Consider the following 14,974-nt stretch of genomic DNA (forward strand, 5'->3'; position numbering starts at 1 on the left):
ACGCCGTTGACCAGGTCCAGAATTAAATACAGAATTCACCTAGCAACGGCTCTAAGCAGTATTTTAGTATCAACAAGGATCTTGATAGTGGCTAGTATGATCCAGAGTCGTTTGGCTCCATCCCTGGTTTGAGTACCACTGAAATAGAGGCCTCTCAGAGTCAAAAAGCCAGCTTTTCTCCAGGGATTCAGTACAGATGTAGATCTAGAGATTTTTTAATTGGCACATCCCTGTGTATTGTTTGGTAAAGTTCCTTTGGTAGCAGAACAGAATAAGGAGTCTTTCCATGTTTCATGTTATCCAAGAAATTCGATAACTCCTCCTTTGACATGGGGCATCTAATCCCTCTCTCTGTTCCAGGGTCAGGTGCAGCAGGTTCATGATAACCAGATACATTTTGATGAAATGTGGGTTTGTGTTTTTGGTTTGGGCTTATAGGTTCCTCAGGTTATCTTAAATTACTTAATTATTTTGGGTCTGCATACACTGTACTTGCTTACTACAGTCATTTATTCTTAGAATGGATCCTTCCGTTCACTTCTTTGTTTAGAAGGCGGACACAGTCTAACAGAACTCTCCAAATTTTATTAGTAGGTTGTGTACAAGAATTAATTAAGCTTTTCACACCAGTCATTATATGTACACTTACTGTCATAACAATTTCCCTTTGTGCTTGGAGCAGCACACCAGCTACTACTGTAAGACAGCTACATCCAGTTAAGGCCTAACGATTTCAGCTTTTATTTGCTTACATACTTTGTATGCTTTCTCCATTCATGCTAGCTTCACAACCACCAACCACCTTCTTTGTGTCCCATTCTATAGTCCCTGTGGCAGATTCAGTTATTCTGGAAATAGTCAGTGATCATCTCACAGGTGTCTTCACAGAAGGGATGCATCTTGCATATTCCAATCCCTCAGTCACTAGTTAGGTATCTTACTTTTAGTCTGATGTATGTTATCAACAAGCAGTGTGGAGAGTTATCGGACACCATTTTGCTGTGGTAGTTTGAGTCTGAGCATCGGTCTGTGTCATGGGTCATCAATATGCAGGTAATCCTGCAATATGAACCGTGTGTGTCTGGGGGGTGGCACAGAAATGAATGTTCCTTGTCATGGGTGCGTTGTTCTTTCCACAGCTCTACACAGTTTAGTCTGCCCATTACCTCTCTCAGCTGCAGTTGTCTGGCGAGAAGTAACACCAAGCTTAGGCAGTGTTCATTCCATTTTCACAGACTTTACTCTGTTGAAGTCTCCTGCCTGATCATTTGACTACACACCCATGGGGTCACAACTTTCTGTATTTTTGGCAGGAACAATGGATCAGATTTACTGTGGATAGTGCCTATTAACAAGACCTAAGTCCTAGCTGCCTAGAGTGCCTGTAATGAATACATGGCAACCCTCTGCCTTGCAGCACCTATGTCTTGCAGAAAGTTTGCCTGCCTGCAATCCACACCCAGCTCCTCTTGAGTACGAGGAGTAGGAAGAATAGTACAGTTCTCTCAATATTTTGCCATTCTTCTGTGCTGTACTGTGCTGCATTTAAGTGTGTCTCTTTCAGAAAGGTTATTAAAGTATTCAAAATGTTTGTCCATGTCTGATATGCTCAGGCTGCCTTGCCACTTTTGACTCCTGTGTAGTGTGACTAACAGCATTCAGAACCCCTTGCCCACTGTTTGAACAACTGTACTATTTATAAACCTTACAAAACCCGCATTTCCATACTCATGGAAGAAAACACCCTATCCTCTTTGCATATTGTCCTCAGCATAAAAATCTATGAGTAACAGCAGATCAATGCAAATGCCATCAACAACTGTGAAGAACAAAAGCAACAAAAACTTCAGTGCTTCTAGGGCACGGCATTCGTGGCACTCCATGGTTCTCTGGCACACAAATGCCCTGCCCAGCAATGTCTGTCAGATCGATGGGGTTAGACAGGCATTCGTTGCTCTATTGCCTTCATCATCATAATGGATTATTGGTTCTCTCTATACTGAATTTGTTCTTGTCATAAGGCAGTGTTCCATCTTCAGCGGCCACCACTCGAAAAAACTCCATCTGGTGCCTGGTCCCCACAGTGCAGCCTGTGAGTATCAAGGAATTCCCCAGCCCTAAAACACCTCAAGAAATTTGAAACCGATGAGCAGGACAGACTTTGAGCACCTTTAACCATTGTTTCAAGAATAGTTCTTCTGAGTAGGCCCTTGGTTCCTTCTCAGAATTTGAGAAAACAAAGGTTATCGTGCCTTGATTTCCCTTTGGTATTTTCAGAGCTTGTCTTCAGGCTACGGTGGTTTCCAGTAGTTTGATGATAGTGATGCTCATGTCATTCAGGTTGTTTGAGTGACACTACTACCATTTCCATTGCCTTTGTTTTCTCTATTGCCTTTTTTAAGTTGGCCTGAATGAGGGAAATCTCTACTAATATTGAGTTTATTTTGAGCTTGATGACAAATGAGAGTTGGTTACAGCCATCAGTGAGGGTTCGTCCTAATCAGCCGACTCACCCCCTTGGGTCCAGCCATCTAAGGAGCAGTGCTTCCAGTAGCAGACACGTATTGTCCAACTTTGTTAGTCTGAGTTGACTGCGCTGCCTTGCACCATGTTATGAGCCAAGCTAGTCTGCTGGTTGACAGCTTTGAATTCTGGAGCCTTCATATCTCAGGTGTCCCCAGCAACTTTACAGCTGTTTCTCATTCTACCTCTTCATGCCCTAGCTGTTCCACCAAATGACACTACTCCAGCTGTGTCTTCCCGACAAAATCTTGCATAGCTTTTCAAGTCTGGGGCAAAGTAGCATGGGTCAAAATAGTCCAAGGCAATATTACAGTTATTCATGGTATATGTCCAGTGTCTCCCAAGCCTACGTGTGCTCAGCATACATGTCTCATAAGCCCTTAGTATGGCCAAAGCTTCACTCATCCCGAAAGCAGCACAAGGTCCCCTCAGTTTTCAGACTGACAGGCAGCCCAGAAGCATGTACCAAGTAGGGAAGCAAGCAGTTAACTGTGGAATTGAGTTGCACATGGCAGGCCAGGTCTGCTACACTTCTTGGGTGACTGCACAGCGGGGCACAACGTTAACTTCCCACCACAAGGCAGCCTTGGGTATGAGACAGTTTCTCTCCATTCAGTGCCATGTGTCCACCTCCTACCTCCAGGGTCCTCACCACACTTGCCTAGCTGCCACAGCCAAGAACACACCTAGCGGGCAAGAGGTGCACACTTGGTCCATCCATCACACTTGTCCGACCTTCTTTCCAGTTGTGTATCTTCCTATCGTATGGGCCAGTCTGTCATTCTTCTCTGTTTTTAGTTCCTATGCATCAAGTCTCGGAGGTGGAACAGCTACATAGGCTAAACCCCAGATGTGCAATGTCACTCTAAATTTACAGCAGGTGACAAGACAGAGTTGATGACTAGTTCTTTGTAGGCTTTGCCGCAGCTCAAAAGGCCAGTATGTTAACCAAATGCACTATCTTGCTTTGAGTGGTCTTCTCTATCAGGATCTGCTTTGTGCTGGTCAAGAAAGATCCTATGGAGGGCATTCATGCTAATTAAATGTGGGCCATGAGTGCTTCTGCAGCTCTTTCTAGAGGCAACCATTTACCAGCATCTGCTGGGCAGCTACGTTGTCCTTGCAGACTTAAGCAAAGCAATAAGACCATAGGTCTCAGGCTGGCAGTGATGGTTAGTTTGCCTGAACTGTGTTGCATGATTTCCTTAGTCAAGCAGCACAGCTTGATTCCACCTCCCAGGGACTTACTATTTGGGACTCACTCATAAGGTAAGGAATCTGTGTTAGAATTTGTCCATCGAAGAAAAAGCCTCTTTGCTTCCGTAACAGAATTTCTGGTGGATATGTACTGTTTAGGCAGATTCCTTACCACCTTGCATTCTCTCTGAGCTAGTGCAGTGATTAATAAGATCCAAACGTATGCAAACACGTTATGTGCTGTACTTGCTGCTTTTGGCTCTCTATATGCCGGTCTACAAGCCACGATGGGGCGAGGGAAAAGTATTAGGAACTATCATCAGACGACAGACCGTGCCTGCTATACTTTGGTGACATCATGACAGGAAGGGAAGTCAATGCATGTGGTCACATAGCAGGGTTGGGGAGTCATTGCTGAGGAAAAAGCTTTCTGGACCAGCTTGAAACCTAGAAGGAGCACTGCTAAGGTGTGGAATCTGCTGGAATGTTATGTATCCACCAGAAAAGTTACAGAAGGCAAGCATATTTTTCATCTACGATATGTTTGATGTGTGAGTTATTCGGTCTAATGTTTCTAGGTTGCTGCCCTGAGTGACAAGACTGATCCAGCTTGCTTAATGTTAACCTCTCATCCTCATCTCGCCATCTAAACACAAAACATTCTTTTGGATCTCAGAGTCCCATTTTGTCTTTTGTTTTAATAAGATTGCAGCCATCTGCTGTCCTGAAACTTACACATCCATTTGTAGTAGAGAAGTGGAATTCACAGTGAGGAAAAAACCTACAGGAAGACAAATTACAATAGTATCTCAATCTAACTTACATATATCCCCAAGGTACACTTCTCCAAGATGCATAACACTCTTAAGTTTTTATCCTTCTCTTTTCAATGACAACTTACATTGGAATAGGGAGTGCAACGTAAGGGAGTCCATGCTGCAGTCTGGTGAAATAGACAGTGGTATGCCATCTTCGATTTGAGTCATTTTATGCTTTTTGTTTCATATGATGCCCATTTTCTAATTCCTTGGTTCTTACACATAATGCAAAATAGTGAGATACAGCTGCAATTTGTTGTTAAATATATCTTAGATATAAGCACACCTTCCCTCCTACCTATGAGATGATCATTGTGCATTCAAGACTCTGAAAGAAAGCTAAACATTGAAAGCTGCAGATGTCATGTGTATTGTAAATGGTAGGCTAGTTGGCTGGGCCAAGCTTTCATTATGTTGTAATTTTTATTAATCTAAGATGTTTTGGGAAAACATGAATAGTTGCAAAAACATGGTAAGCTCATGTCCTCTGTGTCCATCTTGGCAGACCTCAAGCCCCATTACCACACCTGCCTTGACTTCCTTACACCCTAAAGAAAAAATAAATCAACATTATTATTCCTTAAATGCTTAGGATCGGATTCTGCAAGCATGCTGCTGCAGTCTGGATGAATCTCATCCTATCGCAGGTTCCATATTTCTCAGCACACTTTTCTTTGAAATTTCATAATTGTTCACTGATCAGTCCTGGCTTTGTGTTTTGTATGGGGTTTTCTAATGGAGGGTAGATTGCGTAGAAATATGCGTTTAATAGGTCTCTATGCACAGTAGGTTTGAGAATACCGTTAGCAACAGCGTATGCTTTGTGTAAAAGAAGGCTTACAGGTTAAAAAAACAAATACATTATTTCATTACAAAGTTTTTTTTTCATGTTTTTATTTTGTTTCTACAGTATAAGCGAGAGGCATTCACACATAGATAACATATCACCCATTGGCATCATGCTAAAGATAGTGAATAATTTCTTCAGTGCATTATATCCGCCAGGAGATGGTACATCCACACCATGCTTCCCATCCATATCCACCTTCAAAGAGTCCCCTCTTCCTGGGGACAGCCGTGCTTAGGAATCAGACCCCAACTCTCTCCCCAGCCCCCCTGATGACATCTACAATGGAAACCTTTCTCCTCACCTTTCTTATCCCAGACTGTAGTGTTTCCTAGGACATCCTCTGCAGGCATAGACCACCCTCTCTGCCTCCATACGCATATCCAGGCATGTGAGCCATTGTCATTTGGTTTGCAATTTAGGTCCACCCCAATACATGGCTCTGTCCCTCCTTGCTAAAATAAAGCCCAGGATATGAGTTGTGCATGCAGTATGAAGGCATCACCCAAGATTCCCAGTAGGATAAACTGTGTTGTTGTGGGAACAACAACACTAAGAATAGCCTCTAGTTCTTCCACAATAGTAGCCCAGTACCCAGCAATACTGGGGCAGTGTCAGAGTGTGTGTATAAAAATACCCTTGCCTACCCCACATCGCAAACAGTGTGTTCAGAGCCCTTCCAATTTGGTACAGTCATTTCTTTACAAAGCTAATCCATATTTAACTGTATGTGATTCAAAATAAACATTTTGTCTGTTTTTTGTTATTAATTGGCAGAAATTCAAGTGAAATGGAAAGACCTTTGGGAAAGTGACTTTGATTTAAATCCAGATCTTCACCAACCAGAAAGAAACAACTATATAGGTGAGTACAGAGAAGCAAATCCTTGTATGACATGTTTCTGAATATTATTTTGTAAGTGATCCTGTAAAATAATTTCTGATGGATACAGTTACCTGTGGATGCTTCACTTTCTGAATATCCCCAGTGCGCAGCATTCAGTGTTAACTTTTCTCTTTAGCTCTCCACGTCAGCCAAGACGTCCTAATGCTACTGCTCCGCACGCGACTCCAACTCATGTCAGAGGAGCCATAAGAAGCCCTCGTTGGTATGCTGATGTCAGTTCCCTTTTTTCCGTCCCTTCATGCATAACAGTTATCTGATAGAGACATCTAGAAGCAGATTCCTTACTATAGAATCCTTCCCCAAGTGTGAGACTGGATCCGGAATTTTTTTCCACTGTATGTCTGCTTGTTGCATGCCTTCCTAACGAAATCCACAGGAAGTGACATTGGCGGAGTCCATACACCCCCTCATTAATGTCATTTCCTTCTTTTCCGAGCTTCTAATGTGGATCCAGAGCGGTTAGGAGGAGGGGTGTTTGTCAGCCCATCTCGACAGTTTGTCAAGGAAACAGTGTGTTTTTTTTTCTTGAAGTGTCTTCGGGGTTTAAACACAGTGGATCTTGTGGCAGACAAATGTCAGTCACAGATCCTCGTACCATCTGTATGTGGTGCCTCAGAGAACATCATGACTCAGAGGAGTGTGGTTCCTGTCATCGTCTTCATCCAAAGGCGTTGAGTAGAGTTGTTTGAAAATCCTGGCGACGTGGCAATCAGAGGCCCCGCATCGTCGTCTGTCCCCCATCGTAGTCCAGAGATCGCTAGAGGAGCCGTTTGCGTGATGGTGCTTCGATGTTGAAGGAATCCCCAAAGTGGAAACGGACAAAACTGATGCTGTCTCTCAGCCTTCAGTAGAGGAGCCCTTACAAGAGTCTACCCCACACCTCCCTGTTTTCCCTGCAGCTGGGGAAACTCTGGCCCAAATGCGGGAATATTCTAATTCCCTGCATAACCTCATTGTGCCTAAGCTTCTCTTTGGTGCACTTTCTAGCCCCAAGGAGGTAGGGAATATCCAAACTGAATCTGCGCTGGCGGGCTCACCCCCAGGATCAGTTAGGCCCTCCGGATCCGTTGTCAGATCCATAAGGGTTCTAGTGCACAGCCCTTCGGGGTTCCCAACCTTTTGACGCCGTAGTATGGTCAACCAATGAAGTTGGTGGTGCCAGTCGATGCCAAGCCCATTACTCTTTCCGATGTTGATACAACGCCACAGTGGCTCTGGAGGGCGTCGGTTGCAGCGCCGATGGAGCCATCTGCTTTAGTCACACTCCATCTGTCCCTAGACAACCTTTGTCTGTTTTTCCTATTGGAATATGCAGTTTTGAAGCTGAAGAGGAGAATATAAGGGATCAAAAAGCCTCTGGACAGCGCTGTCCTGCCTCCTGCAGAAGGAAGTTGGTTGACAGAACTGAGTGAGGCTGGTGGGATTTTGTCCTCTTCAGTTTTAGACTTACTTCCTCCACCCGGTATGGCTACAGAGTTGGGTTCCTCTTATGCAAAAGTGTTAAGGAGAGCAGCTGTATTCTTGGATTGGCAGCTTCCCCTAGCGGAACTATCCACTGACCCTTTAGCGAATCTACTTCACCACGGGGAGACAGGATTGGAGCCCCTACTCTCTTATAATGAGTCTCTTTTTTATGACACTTTATTAGGAGCTTGCGCAAGGCTGGTAACGAGAATGCCTGTGGACCGGTTTATATACCATAGGCATTGGCCCACCCCTGGAGATCCTGTTTGTGTCTTAAGACATCCCTCCACAAAGGGTCTGGTTGTACACAGCTACAGCTTCTGTGGACTGTAATGTCCATTCCGCTAGTCCCACCACAAACTGAGTCCAGATGGCTGGAAAATTGTGGGAGAAATATTTTCTCTTCGGTTAGAGCAGCATTGCAGTCTTTAAATACTGCATGTGTTCTGGGCAGGTTTTCCCATCCCTTATGGGACTCAGTTACATGTTTGCTAGCTTCTCTGCCAGAGGAAGTCGAGGTGAACTGGTACAGTTAGTGCAGGATGGCCGAGAAGCGGCTAAATTTACCGTAAAAAGTGGTATGCATACCACAGATTTCATGGGTAGAGCTATGGCCCAGTCACTTGCATTGCGGAGATGTGTATGGTTGTGTCACACTGGATTTCCTGAGGCAGTGCAGAATAGCTTAAAAGCTATGCCTTTTGATGGTGTACATTTATTTGGTTTACATGCAGATTAGGATTTGCAGAGATTTAGAGCAGGTCGGTGCGACAAAGACACCTAAGTTGGTATACATATTCCTTATGATGGCACATAGTGTAGTGTGTAATCCAGGTGTTAATAGTTATTAATATACACTTTACAGGATCAACATTATTATCAACATTACTTCCGACATGTTACGATGATAAAGGGTATTATTTGGGTAGTTATTCTAAAAGACTCTTTTCAAATGGTCATATTCTTTAAAGGTATAACCTAATGTTCGATGGCATGTGTAGCTGCAGATACACATGCTGTGCACATCCCGCCATCTGGTGTTGGGCTCGGAGTGTTACAAGTTGTTTTTCTTCGAAGAAGTCTTTTTGAGTCACGAGACCGAGGGACTCCTCCCATTTCGACTCCATTGTGCATGGGCGTCGACTCCATCTTAGATTGTTTTTTTTCCGCCATCGGGTTCGGACGTGTTCCTTTTCGCTCCGTGTTTCGGGTTGGAAAGTTAGTTAGAATCTCAGAAAAATCGTCGGTATTGTTTGCGTTCGGTATCGGGTTAGTTACAACAGATCGACACCGAATTAAGAAGAGCTCCGGTGGCCCTTCGGGGTTTTTTGTTCCATCCCCGTCGGGGCCTGGTCGGCCCGGCCACGTGTCTCTTCAAGGCTGATGGAACGGACCCCATTCCGCTTCTGTCCAGAATGCCATAACAAGTATCCATATACAGATCAACATCTGGTCTGTAACTTGTGTTTGTCACCAGAACACAAGGAGGATACTTGTGAGGCCTGTCGAGCGTTTCGGTCCAGGAAGACACTCAGGGACCGAAGAGCAAGAAGACTGCAAATGGCGTCGGCGCCGACAGGACAAGAGCGTTTCGAGGAGGAGGAAGAAACATTCTCCACCCAAGAGTCGGACTCTGAGGAGATCGATCCTGAGGAAACGCCGAAAACCGTGAGTAAGACGTCGAAAACAAGAACTCACGAGAAAAGCACTAAAGCCCAGGGGACGCCACCGCCAACAGGCCATGGCTTAACCCGAAAAGTAGGTGACCGTTCATCGGCACCGAAAAAGGGCGAGCTGGTGTCGAAGTCATCCGACTCCGGTCGAGATACCGGCACACAGCAATCTCGGGCCCGAGATAGTGGCTCAGAGAAGGTTCGGCACCGAGACAGCGGCACTGAAACGGGTCGGCACCGAGAGAGCACGACGCCGAAAGTAAAAAAGGTTTCGTTGGAGCCGAAAAAAGCAGCCGAAAAGGTTTCGGTACCGAAATATCCGGCCTCGGAACCGAAAACAAGTTCCTACACTGAGGAACAAGGACTGTCCACACAAATGAAGACACATAGATTTGGACAGGAATTACAGGCAATAGAGCCAGATCACACACAAAGACGGCTCTTTATTCAAAAAAATACAGGGAAGATCAGCACTCTTCCTCCAGTCAAAAGGAAACGCAAGCTTGCCTTCCAAGACAAAGACAATCAGCCACACGCAAAGGTGGCTAAACAAGTAACACCACCACCATCCCTACATCACTCTCCGCAACCATCACCGGTAGCCACTCCACCAATGATGCAATCCCCAACTCATACAGGAATGAGTCAAGATGACCCTGACGCATGGGACCTTTATGACGCACCAGTGTCAGATAATAGTCCAGAATGCTATCCAGCTAAACCATCGCCACCAGAGGATAGTACAGGCTACGCACAGGTGGTGTCAAGAGCAGCTGCATTTCATAATGTCAGCCTTCATTCAGAGCCCATTGAAGACAACTTTCTTTTTAATACACTGTCGTCTACACACAGCCAATATCAGAGTCTTCCTATGCTACCCGGAATGCTAAAACACTCCAAACAAGTGTTTGAGGAGCCTGTTAAAGGGAGAGCCATTACTCCAAGAGTAGATAAAAAATATAAACCGCCACCAACAGACCCAGTGTACATTACACAACAGCTAACACCAGACTCTGTTGTAGTGGGAGCAGCGCGCAAAAGAGCCAACTCTCATACTTCAGGAGATGCACCACCTCCAGATAAAGAAAGTCGAAAATTCGATGCTGCAGGCAAAAGGGTGGCGGCACAGGCAGCAAACCAGTGGTGTATTGCAAATTCGCAAGCTTTGCTAGCCAGATATGATAGGGCCCATTGGGATGAGATGCAACACCTTATTGAACATTTACCCAAGGAGTTCCAAAAAAGAGCGCAGCAACTAGTAGAAGAAGGACAGGGTATCTCAAATAATCAGATACGGTCAGCAATGGATGCTGCAGACACAGCTGCTAGAACTGTCAACACAGCTGTAACAATAAGGAGACATGCATGGCTGCGTACATCAGGATTTAAACCAGAGATACAGCAAGCTGTGCTGAATATGCCATTCAACGGACAGCAGTTGTTTGGGCCGGAGGTGGACACTGCGATCGAAAAACTTAAAAAAGACACTGACCCGGCCAAAGCCATGGGCGCACTCTACTCCCCACAGAGCAAAGGCACATTTCGAAAGACACAATTTCGAGGGCAAACCACAGAAGCCACAACCTCACAAACAAAGCCCACTTACCAGAGCCAGTATCAGCGGGGAGGTTTTCGGGGACAATATAGAGGGGGACAATTTCAAAGGAACAGAGGAAAGTTCCAAAGTCCCAAAACTCCTCCAAACAAGCAGTGACTTCAAGGTCACAAATCCCCAACACATAACACCTGTGGGGGGGAGACTAACCAAGTTTTAGAAACACAGGAGTTTACTCCCTGTACTTTCTAATACCCCAAAAAGACAAGAGTCTGAGACCTATACTAGATCTCAGAACATTAAATACCTACATCAAATCAGATCACTTTCACATGGTTACATTACAAGACGTAATCCCACTGCTCAAACAACAAGACTACATGACAACACTAGACCTAAAGGATGCATATTTCCATATACCAATACATCCTTCACACAGAAAGTACCTAAGGTTTGTATTCCAAGGGATACATTACCAATTCAAAGTGTTGCCATTCGGAATAACAACTGCACCAAGAGTTTTTACAAAATGCCTAGCAGTAGTAGCTGCACATATCAGAAGGCAGCAAATACATGTGTTCCCGTACCTAGACGATTGGTTAATCAAAACCAACACGCTAAGACGGTGTTCACAACATACAAAATATGTCATAGAAATCCTCCACAAACTAGGTTTCTCAATCAATTACACAAAGTCACACCTTCTGCCGTGTCAAACACAGCAATACTTAGGAGCAACAATCAACACAGCAAAAGGGATTGCCACTCCAAGTCCACAAAGAGTTGACACATTTCACAATGTGATACAGACCATGTATCCAAATCAAAAGATACAAGTCAGACTGGTGATGAAACTACTAGGCATGATGTCTTCATGCATAGCCATTGTCCCAAACGCAAGGTTGCACATGCGGCCCTTACAACAGTGCCTAGCATCACAATGGTCACAAGCACAGGGTCAGCTTCTAGATCTGGTGTTGATAGACCGCCTAACATACCTCTCGCTTCTATGGTGGAACAATATAAATTTAAACAAAGGGCGGCCTTTCCAAGACCTAGTGCCAGAATTCGTGATAACAACAGATGCTTCCATGATAGGGTGGGGAGCACACCTCAATCAACACAGCATACAAGGACAATGGGACGTACATCAAAGAAAGCTGCATATAAATCACCTCGAACTACTGGCAGTTTTCCAAGCATTAAAAGCTTTTCAACCAATCATAACTCACAAATACATTCTTGTCAAAACAGACAACATGACAACAATGTATTATCTAAACAAACAGGGGGGGACACACTCGACACAGCTGTGCCTTCTGGCACAAAAAATATGGCAATGGGCAATTCACAACCACATTCGCCTAATAGCACAGTTTATTCCAGGGATCCAGAATCAACTTGCAGACAATCTCTCTCGAGATCACCAACAGGTCCACGAGTGGGGAAATTCACCCCCAAATTCTAAACACTTACTTCAAACGTTGGGGAACACCTCAAATAGACTTATTTGCAACAAAAGAGAACGCAAAATGCCAAAACTTCGCGTCCAGATACCCACACAGGCAGTCTCAAGGCAATGCCCTATGGATGAACTGGTCAGGGATATTTGCGTACGCTTTTCCCCCTCTCCCTCTCCTTCCATATCTAGTAAACAAATTGAGTCAAAACAAACTCAAACTCATACTGATAGCACCAACGTGGGCAAGACAACCTTGGTATACAACTCTACTAGACCTTTCACTAGTACCGCATGTCAAACTACCCAACAGACCAGATCTGTTAACACAACACGAACAACAGATCAGGCATCCAAACCCAGCATCATTGAATCTAGCAATTTGGCTCCTGAAATCCTAGAATTCGGACACTTAGACCTCACACAAGAATGTATGGAGGTCATAAAACAAGCTAGAAAAGCTTCCACTAGACACTGCTATGCATCTAAGTGGAAAAGATTTGTTTGCTACTGCCATACCAATCAAATCCAACCATTGCATGCCTCTACAAAGGACATAGTGGGATACTTACTACATTTGCAAACACAACACTGCTAGACCTATCAGTAGTACCCCACGTCAAGTTGCCCAACAGGCCAGATCTGTTAACACAACACAAACAACAGATAAGGCATCCAAACCCAGCATCGCTGAATCTAGCAATCTGGCTCCTGAAATCCTAGAATTCGGACACTTAAACCTCACACAAGGATGTATGGAAGTCATAAAGCAAGCCAGAAGACCATCCACTCGACACTGCTATGCAAGCAAATGGAAAAGGTTTGTTTGCTACTGCCATCATAATCAAATTCAACCATTACACGCATCTCCAAAAGATGTAGTGGGTTACTTACTACACTTACAAAAATCGAACCTGGCCTTCTCTTCCATTAAAATACACCTAGCAGCAATATCTGCATACCTGCAGATTACCCATTCAACTTCACTATTTAGGATACCTGTCATTAAAGCGTTTATGGAAGGCCTCAAAGAATTATACCACCAAGGACACCACCCGTTCCTTCATGGAACCTCAACATCGTCTTAACAAGACTCATGGGTCCACCCTTTGAACCTATGCACTCTTGCGAAATACAATTCCTAACATGGAAAGTTGCATTTCTCATCGCCATCACATCTCTAAGAAGAGTAAGTGAAATTCAGGCGTTTACAATACAAGAACCTTTTATCCAACTACACAAAAATAAAGTAGTCCTAAGGACCAATCCTAAATTTTTGCCAAAGGTTATTTCACCGTTCCACCTAAATCAAACGGTAGAGCTACCAGTGTTCTTCCCACAGCCAGATTCCATAGCTGAAAGGGCACTACATACATTAGACGTCAAAAGAGCACTAATGTACTACATCGACAGAACTAAAAACATCAGAAAAACTAAACAACTGTTTATTGCATTTCAAAAACCTCACGCAGGAAACCCAATATCGAAACAGGGTATAGCCAGATGGATAGTTAAGTGCATCCAAATCTGCTACCTTAAAGCAAAAAGACAACTGCCCATTACACCAAGGGCACACTCAACCAGAAAGAAAGGCGCTACCATGTCCTTCCTAGGGAATATTCCAATGCACGAAATATGTAAGGCAGCCACATGGTCTACGCCTCACACATTTACCAAGCACTACTGTGTAGACGTGCTATCAGCACAACAAGCCACAGTAGGTCAAGCCGTACTAAGAACCTTATTTCAGACTACTTCCACTCCTACAGGCTGAGCCACCGCTTTTGGGGAGATAACTGCTTACTAGTCTATGCACAACATGTGTATCTACAGCGACAGATGCCATTGAACTGAAAATGTCACTTACCCAGTGTACATCTGTTCGTGGCATCAGTCGCTGAAGATTCACATGTGCCCACCCACCTCCCCGGGAGCCTGTAGCCGTTTGGAAGTTAGCTTCAACTTTGTACATTTGTAAATATATTAAATCTTAGATAGGTACATACTTATTCACTCCATTGCATGGGCACTATTACTAACAAGCAACTCCTACCTCACCCTCTGCGGGGAAAACAATCGAAGATGGAGTCGACGCCCATGCGCAATGGAGACAAAGAGGATGAGTCCCTCGGTCCCGTGACTCGAAAGACTTCTTCGAAGAAAAACAACTTGTAACACTCCGACCCAACACCAGATGGCGGGCTATGCACAACATGTGAATCTTCAGCGACTGATGCCACGAACAGATGTACACTGGGTAAGTGACATTTTCAATCTGGTAGAGACATAATCCAGTTGCAGATTCCTTATTGACCCACCCATCTTATCTGCTTGCAAACTGATTTCTAGGGACATGGCTTCCCCATTGAGGGCCTTAGCTCTGGCTCACCTTTTTCAGTGTTCTTCGCGGCTCTGCGCTTTGGCGTGGAAAGTCATGAAATGAAACGGAAGCCACTGCGCTGAGGCGGTGTCTGTGTACTACTCCCAATGTCATCACAGCGACTACGACGCCAACGACACCCGCTGAGTCAA

At 44.5% G+C, this 14,974-nt stretch overlaps 1 protein-coding gene across 1 annotated transcript in view; it reads left to right on the forward strand.

Moving 5' to 3' along the window:
* The window catches only part of NRDC (nardilysin convertase), a 780,134-nt gene that overhangs the window by 401,930 nt on the left and 363,230 nt on the right, over positions 1 to 14,974 (forward strand). Inside the window, exon 17 of the mRNA XM_069232676.1 lies at positions 6,163 to 6,249. Coding sequence (XP_069088777.1) covers positions 6,163 to 6,249 — 87 coding nt within the window. The remainder of the gene's footprint in view (positions 1 to 6,162; positions 6,250 to 14,974) is intronic.

The sequence above is a fragment of the Pleurodeles waltl genome, chromosome 4_2 (genome assembly GCF_031143425.1).
Source record: "Pleurodeles waltl isolate 20211129_DDA chromosome 4_2, aPleWal1.hap1.20221129, whole genome shotgun sequence".
In the NCBI taxonomy this organism is placed as follows: Eukaryota; Metazoa; Chordata; class Amphibia; order Caudata; family Salamandridae; genus Pleurodeles; species Pleurodeles waltl.